Source organism: Rhipicephalus sanguineus, chromosome 6 (assembly GCF_013339695.2).
Source record: "Rhipicephalus sanguineus isolate Rsan-2018 chromosome 6, BIME_Rsan_1.4, whole genome shotgun sequence".
In the NCBI taxonomy this organism is placed as follows: domain Eukaryota; kingdom Metazoa; phylum Arthropoda; class Arachnida; order Ixodida; family Ixodidae; genus Rhipicephalus; species Rhipicephalus sanguineus.
Window position 1 is genome coordinate 62146510 of NC_051181.1, and position 11688 is coordinate 62158197.

The 11688-nt window shown below is 47.7% G+C and overlaps 1 protein-coding gene across 1 annotated transcript in view; it reads right to left on the minus strand.

Annotated features, from left to right (window-relative positions):
• Window positions 1-10145, minus strand: part of LOC119395830 (sal-like protein 3) — a 46452-nt gene extending 36307 nt beyond the window's left edge. Inside the window, exon 1 of the mRNA XM_037662840.2 lies at window positions 9783-10145. Coding sequence (XP_037518768.1) covers window positions 9783-10010 — 228 coding nt within the window. The 5' untranslated portion in view covers window positions 10011-10145. The remainder of the gene's footprint in view (window positions 1-9782) is intronic.
• Between the last annotated feature and the right edge of the window lie 1543 nt (window positions 10146-11688).

An 11688-nucleotide genomic window follows, 5' to 3' on the forward strand; every position in this document is an offset into this window, starting at 1 on the left:
AAATAAAGACGGCGCTTCGCAGTGGCACGTGAAGCCACGGCTCGTGTTCCCTGCTGGCGTCGATTCTGGTTCAGCCGTCTCGTTCCTTCGCTCCTGTGGCATAAGCCTACACCGTCATCACATGACATCGTAGCCTGGTCAAAGGTGGGCTGGTCACGAAGGCAGTGCAAAACCAGGCGAGGTGCCTCCGATGCTGGAGGCAGTGCGATACCACGCTAAGTGCACAAAGGTTTTGGAGGGTGGTGGGGCGGGGTAAATACATATAGGGGACGTATACATGACCGGCCGTTTATGTAGGCTCCCTAATACATCGACTGAGAAGAAAAAGAAGATGGCTTTCGCCTTCGACTCGTCTTAGGAGAATGCACAAGGGACCCTGTGATTTTTTTATATGATCACATATTAGCACAAACAAAACTAGTTCACACAACGTAAGCCATGGTGCGCTCCATTTAATCTCTGCACTCTCCTGCGTTTGTCGCTTATACGCATGCCCCACAATGTCGGGAGTGCCGGGTGACGTCACAAGTCGGTGAATAGCACGTGAGCGTAAAATGAAGTTTTGCGACCCCCCTAAAGTCATGGTATAGCGCCTAGAATATATTCTAGGCACTATAGTCATGGCGAGAGCATTCTGAAGACGTCGATACATCACTGCAATTAACGCCACAGTTTCGTAAACGGAAAGAATGTGTGGCGTTGTCTGTGCTGCAGAATTAATCACTCGATTCATGACAACAGCAACTGCCTGGATGCGCAGCGCAATGCGTGATTTCATCACAGTAAACGCGGCTGTTGAAATGTATAGCATCGGGCACCGTGTTTCTGTTCTAAATAGGTTGCGAAACTTGCATACAGCTGCAGCGACGAAACACTCGTGCGGTACTTTGAACAGGTGCACCCGTTAGCAGCGGGGCTAAAGAAAAAAAAAAGGAAGAAAAGCCTGGCCCGATGCAGAACAAGCAGCGAGGACGCTATATGGAAAACAAGGAAAACGAAAGAAAAAAAAACAAACAATTGGCAGTGATGAGGTGAAGAGATTGTGCGGGTTGGACAGAGATTTTCCGAGAATTCGACGCAAGCTGTTTTGCCCAGAAGAAAACACGGCGCAAGTGGTGCCCTCTCGGCTACTTTGACACTCAAGTGCACAGTGCCCGAGAAACGCCGACGTCATCCGTATCCGCCTTGACGTCACTGAAACCGTTCTTCGAATTCGTCTTCGATATCCGTCGCCGCGATCATTGACGGAGCTTCAATATACGGGGATAACATGATAAATAATTCATTCCGTTTGAAAAGCCTATATTTTCAAAAGTATTTCACATGCGCACGTGAAGGATATATGAAAAGAACCACAAACTCACGAAATGTGTACACCCTCTTATACAAACGTTGCATATGTACCCCTCTGGCGACACGGCACAGGTGCAGGCCATAATCGAGCTCATTCCACACATTTTGTAGCTTAGTACTGGCTTAGTACTACTAGTAATTGTCTGCACTGCAGAACTGATGCGTTCTTTTGAGCTCGACTAAGGATTGCGGTAGTGGAAGTGCGCAAACAGGGTCCTTAACGTACCCACACAGGAAGAAGTCGCAGGGCGTTAACTCAGGGGAGGCCAGGGGTACAAAGCTAGGTGATTCTCACCAATACGCCCAGTCAAGCGATGCGGAAGTTCATCGTTTAGGTAGTCATGAACTGGGATGTGGGAACTTGGTGACCTTGTGGTTCTTTTCATGTATATTTCACGTGTGTACGTGTAATACTTTGGAAAACATAGCTTTTTCAAAAAGAATGAATAATTCGCGCCAGCCCTGTGTAACTGAATCGAACATGCATTTCCACGATCACAGTCAGAATGGCGACCATTAGCAGTACATGTACTGTGCCGCGATCCCGGGCTTTGACTTAAGGGTGCTTGCCACTTCCGAAGCTTCACAAAGATATTTTACATTTAAGAGGGTGGCGATTTGAAGCAGGTGGAACAGTTCAGACCAGACATTGTTCACGTTGCACCCGGTCGGGAGAGAAGGTCAATCAAGGTTACCTGCATATACGGCACAACATTGTGTTCAGGCTTTGTATTACAGGACCGTTCAACTGACGCGACGTGATATGTTGCCAGATTTTAAGGAACACGTAATATACAACGATGAACGATTCGCAGGTCGTGTATTCGTGACACGCCCTTAGCCCGACTTGCCATTTCCGTACGCTTGTGCACATGGATTATTCAGGCTTACTGGTCTATCTGTAGACCTGCTGTGTTCCACCCATATTCTGTGCTGTGGTATACGACGTGCGATATCTCACCGACATAAAGAGCACGAAGAGAGACATAAAGACAAGAAATATAAAAACAGAAAGAATAAGCAGGTAAAACGAAATTATAGAAAATTAAAAATACCATGCAAAAGCTAATACATCAAAAAAATTAAGAAATTAAACATCATTTTCATTCAACCTGAATACAATAACTCAGTTGTCTGCCAACTCATTCTTGCCACTCCTCATCCATTAGAAAAAAAAAAACGTGTTCTTTTTTGTAACATTAAATAAGAGTCTCAACAGCGAAGACAAGTTGTCATGCAAGCGTAGAAAAAGGCACCACACTAAATATCGCTAAGAAGATCGACAACCTTCTGACGACGTCCCAAGAGCGCCTCTGAAGTTACTCGGAGATTAATATATAAATATGACGCCGGGAAGTCAGCTCCGCAGTCGTCGATCCTGAGTTTTCGCTGAAGCTATAGGAGGCTTGCACCTGGAGCAGCCTGTACTTCGCTTACTTACACACACACACACACACACACACACACACACACACACACACACACACACACACACACACACACACACACACACACACACACATATATATATATATATATATATAGGAACCTCATCGAAAACACGTGGAGAGTACGTATATATACAATGCCCGGGCATATCAGGAATTTCTACCCGGAAGCACCTGCTGCGAGAGCAGACGTTGTTTTGCGAATCCGAAAGCGACACGACCTTCTTTGTTCAACGTTCAACGTGGTATTTATATACAAAGTCCAGCAGTCGCTGGAGCGATGACACCGAACGCATTGCACGATTCTCCGCACACGAAACATGCAACTTTCGCAATTTGGCAATCTGCCTTTTTTTTTTTTTCATTTTGCTGCGCTGCACTGTGCCGTTAATGTAGGGACTGGGATATCCGGTGCTGTCAGAAGGAGAGCCTCCGAGATCAAGAGACATTTTGCGACATTTCCGCTAGGGGAAGGGCGCATGCGCCGTGGCATCGTGAAAGAGGCGGATTCTTGCTGTCTGCCAGATAGGGGCGGGCTTTCAAGTCATTCATGATTTAGGTGACCTAAAATTCGTGTACTAATCTGAAATATGTATGCACGTACGTACTATCGCGCTCAGTATGAGCTACATCACGCGAGCGCGTGGCCGAGCGCTCCGCAAGGTTGTACAGTGGCGCCGATCATGGCATATCTTCGAGTTATCGGGAGAGAGTTTGGCTGTCCCTGCGAGCGCGCATCGCCTCCATTTGCTTTCAACCTCGCCCTCGTTTAGCCCTTCGGTTATATCAGCTTTGAAAATGATAACTTCGAAGATGAAGGGAAGCAAGTGGGGCGATGCGCGCTCGCACGAGCAGCCAAACTCTCTCCCGGTAACTGGAAAATATGCCAGGATCGGCGCCACCGTAAAACCTCGCAGAGCGCTCGGCCACGCGCTTGCGTGATGTAGCTCATACTGAGCGCAATAGTACGCGTGTATGTGTGTGTGTGTGTTTGCATGTATTTATGTAGTTAGACTTACGTTTCGTTAGCCAGAGCATTAACCCACAGAATTAAAAGCATTTCCGTTCCCACACAACATATGTTGTTAACCTTCACTGAATTCCGGTTTACGGGAGCGGCAGTCGCAACGTTCGTAGAGACATCTGGTGACCATCTGCGCAACCACAATGCTACACTAGCAGCTAAACCTCTCTGCGCGTCCTCGCTAGTTGAGATCTGCGCCACAAGGTGGCGCCACCAACGAGATTCCACGTGTCTACGTCACCACCAACCCAAAACTCCATAAAAGACCTTGCGTTTTACAATGGCAAGGTCATGTAACTAGCGCGAACTTCGAAATGTCGTATTTACGGAAACGTTGGCGCCTTTGCAAAGTGGTTGCACAGCGCAACAAATATGCCCACTTTAAACGATCAACAGAGTTCGAGAGAACATTGCGATCGGCGAGCCTGTCAATTCAATTGCTTTTATCGTTTAGCGCGTGAGTGCGTATGTGCTTTCAGACTGCTTTAATGTTAACAAAGAAACAGCACACGATATTCCGAATACAACTTTTACATCTCCGTCATTTTGAATGCAACGTATAACTATTCAAACTGATCTGTCCTTTCGTCAAATGAAGGTTTTCCTGTGCCTCCTTCGTATGCGGAATAGGCCGTCATTCGCTATCTATTGGCTTTTGTGGGATCAATCACTTCTCAATGGTGGAAGCATGCCAGCGGTTATATACTGACGCCGGTAAAAATCTCTGTTTTTTCAATAAAGATTCTCTCTCTCTCTCTCTCAATGGTGGAAAACGAATGCAGAGCAGATGATTAGAGATGTATTACCTACCATGACTAGTGCATATATCCGTCACAGATGCATGTGAGGGTCGTTTCGAAAGGCCATATACTGTAATATACCATCTCAAGTGTGTTCCCTGTAATCGCTCATCGCACGCGTGAGTGCGCTTTTAACAGTGCGACTAAATTTTACACGCGGTGTCTACGTGCCTAGGGTCCCTAGGGACCATATACGTGCCGAGCACAAACTGATCACTAACATAGCGCTAACGTCGCAGTGCCTCATAACCGGATTACGTTTGACCATCACGGTGTTCTTTAACGTGCACCCAATTCACGGTGCATGCATGGGCGCGGTAACTGTCTCAGGGCAAACTAACGCAATAAAAAAAAACTGTCTCATTTAATCCCAATGAAAATGCTGCGGGGATTCGATTCCACGACCTCGCGCGTCAGTGGTGTAGCCAGAAATATTTTTCGGGCGGAGGAGAGGGGGGATTCTACTGTAAAAAAAAAATAATCAAATCATAATAATATAATTGTTGGGGCTTAACGTCCCAAAACCACGATATGATTATGAAGGAGGCCGCATAGTGGAGGGCTCCGGAAATTCCGACCACCTGGGGTTCCTTAAGGTGCACCTAAATCTAAGAACACGAGCCTCGAGCATTTCACCTCCATAAAACATAAAAAGAGAGAGCCAGCGCCCAAACAATGGATGTATGGATGGAAGAAGTTTATTTGGGTACAATACGACGCTAATTTCCTAGCCCGAAGCGGGCCGCTCCCACGTTGGGACCGAAAGACCTATAGCTTTGCGGCCGCTTCGCGGGCCCGTTGGACTGCCCATAACTGTCCCTCTAATGTCCGAATGCGCAGGGCTGCGTCTCACCGCTATTCAGTGTTTTCCTTGTCGCTGCGTAACGCGGAACAACGCCAGAGCATATGAGTGAGATCTATATATGTCGTGGCATTTGTCGCATGCTGTAGGAGTAGAGAACTCCGGATAAATCTTGTTAATTAACACGTAGGGTTCGGGCAGGTTCTTGTTTGTAAGAGCCTTAGCGTATATATAATGGCCTGAGCTCTATTTAGTTTACCGTGCGGAAGGGGGAAGACCCTGCGTCCTAGGTAGAAGTGCTTGGTTAGCTCGTTGGAAGAGAGAAAGTGGTCCTTGCAATCTGGAACCTCAGCATGTTCTTGCCTAGTGACTTCGAGGACTTGATTCGTAAAGGAAATTTATTCTCCTAAAAGAAGGACGCGAGGGGGGGGGGGGGGGGGGTACGCAGCGCTAAGAAAACTTCGGGTAGCGTTCCGACACCGAAAGACCCTCCCTGGCTACGACTCCGTCGCGCGTTCTAAGCAGCGACACGCTCAAGGCCACCGCGACGCGTCTCAACAATCTGCATTAGAGTTACTGTCCTTTAAAGGGGCCTATATACAGTAACTGCGTAATCTACATCGTCCGGGGTTTATCGTTTGACGACAGGCCGTGCGGCCTCTCTGGCTGTCTTTTCCCCGAACAATCCAGCGTGTTTGCGTCAGCGCAACGGTCCGAACGTCGCGATTCTCACGAGGAGAAGCACCGCTCTCGATACAGGCGGACCTTGCGACATATGCATGGTCAAGCGAGATGGATAGGGGACGGAAGAAGCTGCGTTGTGCGTATACAGTAAGCGACGGCCTATTTCATGCAGCGACAAAAACAAAAGCCAACGAGGGACAGACGTAAACAAACGGTATGGAAACACTACGGGGAGAGACGTAAAGGGGACTTGACCTCTGTGTATAGCGACAATACCGCAGGATTGCAGCCAAGCTATACAGATGCGCGTGTCTTGCGACCTACATCAATTATGACGCACGCGACAATTAACCGGCGCTTCACGCGGGAAGACAAGACAATGTGTACACTCACACTGCGAAAAAAAATACGCGACCTTTGTAACGCGAAGCAGAAAAAAAGTTCGAAACGCGAGGCTACAGTGTACAGTGACGCACTGTGTGGCCCCTTTTATATTACCGTATAGTGTCCCTTGTTTCGTCACGCTAGCGCCCGTGACAATATCTGTTGTTCTTGTTAAATCATGCAGTTACGGCATGAGAAGACACGTCATGTGCGAATTCCACGCAACAGCTGAGCAGGCGCCATGCGAAATTTCTTGAGCCTTTTTAAAGTATATAGTAGATTGCGTGTTCGGAAAGTGGCATGTGCAATACTGCTCGATAACGGGCACAAATCGGCTCTATCCGTTATCATAGCTCCCCACATTCCAGATGGTGCTTATCAATATTCGCGATTTATCTTCTGTTAACTCGTCCTATTTTCAATTTCTTTTGGGGTACAGATCCACGATGACATGAGATGCAAAAATGTGAGACGGTAGGGCAGCCGTTTGCTTTAACGAGGTCATGGCTGTAAGTGGCTTCAGGACTAAACTATACGATGGAGGAAGTGCACAGATGGCATTTACCGTTGTTGCATGCAAGACGGGAAAACCGTGAAGCCTACACGTTGAAGTGTTATTCACTTCGGCCGAGGCAAGCGCAGGTATCAAAGACAGTGAGAGAGTGTGTCTAATTCAAGTTAAACGAAAAAACTACATTCTGGTGTGACATAACCTTACACAAAACCGAAACTATGACGGGTCACTACCAAATCATAAAAAGGAGCTCCGCGCGCAGCCTCCCCCATCCCGCGCAAATTAACTTCACTTATTTTTGCGAAGTTAAACGCAATTTGCATTGTGTTTAGCATGGTCGAATGTTACCATACACATACACGTTTCCGTCACTCGTTATCGATAGGAAAACTCGAACGTACCGACAAATTTTATCAAACATCCTTGCATCAGTACTCCGACAAAGGTCATATTTTAGTCAGAAACGACGAACTTTTATTTTTCAATGTGCCTAGTATTTAAATTAGCAGGAACAAAGTGCTTTCGCCTCGAACGAAAGCCAGCTGGCACGACCTTCTTACAGTAGGTGAAGGACAGGCTACCCGAGGCCAAGTGGGCGGAGCTCGCATTTATTAAGTTCTAACCGACTATAGATGACAGGCAATCATTTTGCTGTGATAGTTTTTTTTTTAGAACACTGGTACATAGTGCGAGACGCGCAGCTGTATATTGCCACTACCTAGCAGAAATGACTGATAACCACTTCAAACGCTACCGGACTACGTGGCTGTATATAATGAAACAAAAAAATAAAAGCGAACGCAACGAGCCGCTCTGCTTAACGTTAACCTTTCCGTGAGCGTTAAGGCAAACAAAGGCCTCTTTCAGTTGAACAAACTGGACAGATGGGTCCATTGTCCGCACGCGCGGACGTGCTGCTGTGAGCAATTGCATTATATGGACACACAAATAGGAGGAGGTTTTATGAAGTGTGGAAGCTCTCGCAACTTGTCGGCAGCAAATTTGAAGCCAGCATTTGCCTTCAATTTAGCTAAAAAAAATAGCCTTCTAGTGTTACGAGTCTGATGACCAATTAGATATAAAAAGATCTTGTTGTGTTAATGTAAATGATAGGTTAATTATCAAATAAGAGATCGCCGTTTTCGACAATATTAATGCGTCCGGATGAGCACTGGTGTCGTGATATTTAGTAATATTTACCAAGTCTTTGAGGCTTCAGGAAACCAGTAACACAAAGATGCATGTTCAGCAGTATCTGTTCGGAACAATTAACCCTCTTAAACAGATACGGTGTTTCAGGGAACCGCTGTATTTTCTTTGCCATAACCTATAACGTTCTGTCGTGCCCATGGTAAGATGGCAGAGGTGAGGCTTGTCTTTAGAGATATAATTTTCACTCCAGCGTTATTTCTTTTTCAAACTCCTTGTGTACACATGTGCCATTTGATAGAAAGTAAATAGCTGTTCAGTTTCGAAAGCGAAAGATTACCACACAGCAGCGCACTTTAACGCTATTGACTAACTCTAACAGTTCTAACGAAAAACTTTAACAAGTATTATTAATAACAAACAATACGACACAAAACCACGACATGATTACGAGGCACGCCTTGGTTGGGGATTCCGGACAAATTTGGACCACATGGGGTTCTTTAACGTTCACCTAAACCTAGGCACACCGGTGTGTGCTCTTTGTATTTCGCACCCATTGAAATGCGGCCGCCGTGACCAGGATTCGAACTCGCGTCCTCGAGCATAGCACCGCGACAACTTACGCGCTAAGCTACCATGACGGGTTTTTAACAGCTATTGCGTCACCAGATACGTATGTTGGGTCTGAGGAGGCTGTGAAACTTTTCCCAGACTAAGCGGTCGTATTCCAGCTGATGTTTCTTTCTACCAGCTCATCACGTTCACCGCGAAGAAGCGTCGCGTATGAGGAAAAAAAAAATGATCCCACTGTTTTTGCCCAGCCGGATGCGATACAGCACGCATTTTGCGAATGCGCACCGTAACAAAGAGAGAAAGAGCAGTGTGTAATGAACGTTACCGACACGTGGCAGCACTCGATTCCGGTCCCAAATATAGCAACACCGAATCCTTAAGTGAACGTTGTTTACAAGTCCCGAATCGGAGGCGTGAGTAACCTTGGCTACAGAGCCAAGTGAACTACTCTATCGTGGCCGATGTTAAAAACACGACGAGAGATGGCGCTTCAAGCGTTCACAACAAACGGTTGAGCTTTCAGGCCAGCGTTCAACATAAAGACCTGCAAGCGAGATTCCCCTGCCATGATTAAGGGGCGACTCCGATGTTTACTATGCAGCGTACAGCTATTTATTTCTGCATCTAGCTCCCTCGTACATTTCTCCGAGGAACGTCTGCATGCAGTAGCAACTGACGCCTCCGACAGCGCATATCCGCAACAAATCAGCGTTCGACGGGAAACGCAAACGTTCTTTGTTTATCACGTGAGCACGCCTCTACAACCACCGTAAACACCAAATAAACACACACGCCCACTAAACATTCGCACTGTTGCAAACGCAGAGACAAAATGTACGCAGTAGCCAAGCGTTTACTGCATGATCTTATACTGCTGTAGACATATCGCGCTCACTGAGCCTTGGGAACGTCCTAAAGTACGAGCTGACACTGGATATTATCTGTTCGAGCCGTTCCATCAAGCGTTCGCGAAGGACCAGCGTTCGAACGCAGCCGCGCGCGTTAGCATATGGACGTTCATCCAGGGGGAAAGCGCGACCATACTCACTCCCATCTGGCACTGCCTGCACTGGTAGTATCCACCGCAGCCTCCATTAGTCATCCACAGGGGGGCGGCCGCCACCGCTGGCCCAGTCACGTGATCTGCGTTATCCACCAGCTGAACGGGTTTGGCGCCGCGAGACGACCCCCAAGGTCGACTGGCCACCACCTCGCGAAAGGACATCGCGTCGTCGGTGGCGCGAGGGAAGAGGAAAGCCGCGGCCTCGGCCCGCATTTTCTGCGTTCACCACGGCGTCCTCGAACGTCGGCGTTGCGTCGAAGACGCAGGCATAGCTTTCACCAGGGAGGAGGAAAGAACAGCGCGGCGCCCGCACTCGCGGAGTCCGCACGCACGACTGACCGATCGCAGCCTTTGCGAACAGCTGTTTGTGTTCGCGAGCGAGCGAAACGAGAGAGAGGGGGCCGAAATAAATAAAGCGAGCATAACGCATTTTCGCAGGTTTTGCTCGTCCGCCCAAGAAAGACGCCACAGACTGCGCGCACACGGACGTACGACGTAAGCGCTACGTCGTTTGCGAGCTCTCCACGCGCTCTTCCGCCTGCGCCTAGCTACAGCGGCAGCAGGGCGATACCGTCCGGCCCGTGTGCTACTCGGGCGCAACCGACCGATCCAGCTCACGTCATACTGCTGCTGCTATGTCGCAACCCCCTCACTCACCCTCCAGGCCTGTTCTTTCTTTCTTTTCTACCAGCACCCTCTGCGGGCGTCCCCGCGCTCTTCCCCTTTCCCGCCTCCAACGGAACGCAAGCATCAGGCGCACGTGGAAAGGTCGTCGCGTGTTGCGCAACAGACCCCGCGGTGATCGAAAAAAAAAACGTAAAAAAGAGCGCGCGCGCTCTCTCTTGAGATATTTCCACTCCCGACTACGCACGGTCGCCTTCGTCGATGACAGAGAAGACGATGGAGTCACGCGTCTCTTCCTGCCCCCCTCCTCCTTTTCTTAATAAAGGGCCAAGGGCTCGCACCTGACGGTGATATAATGATGGCCAAAGAGCGTCATAGCGACTGAATAAGGTACGCAAAAGCGTTTGCGGTCAGCGTTTGTTGCCAATGCGCATGCGTCATATGTTGACCCTTTGGGTATACGAACGTTACATTTCGAAAATAGCGTATACGTACACAAGCAACGCAAATGCTACGAAACCGTAGCATTTGCGTACCAATGAGTGTTCAATGGTGGTTGACTTGACATATTTATATGTACAGGCCTAAAACTCAAAAGTATTAGAGACATAACTGCAAAGGTGTGCGCTATGAATATGAGAGAAGTGTGACGAGGCGATAATTTAAAAGAACAAGCAGTAGTGCACAACCAACGAGTAACCCAACGCATTTACCGGTTAATAAGGGCCCATGCTTATTAATATCTACGCAGTGTATTATTGTTCAGATATTAGGACTGTTTATTCATGCAGAAGAACTTTATTAATATTGAGCCCTCGTCAGCCGGGATTTTAAGGACGACATCAAGCTTGTGTCGACGTCCTAATACTTCTTAGTGCAGTGCTATTTCGAAGTTCGGTACTAAACACGCTGCTTCTGAAAGGTCGAGCATCGCGCCGAGTCAGTCGTCGTCCTAGCACTGTCCACGAACGCATCAGTGAGTCATTCCTCGAGAAACACTTTCAAGTACTATATACACAAGATTCATGTCTGTACGCGTGCTACGTAGCTCAAGAATTTTTTTTTTTTTTCAACGAAGCCTATACATGCATGTCTCGTGTGTAGGCGCCCTAGCTAACCTATTGTAACTTAAAACAAAACAGGCTTGACACGAATATTGGCTGGCTTGGACGTGTTGCGATGGGTGACGCATCCCACTTGCGCGCGCGTTTTATATACATGCAGCATTACTTTCTGATATGAACTGGGGCTGTCAAGTCTTGGTTAA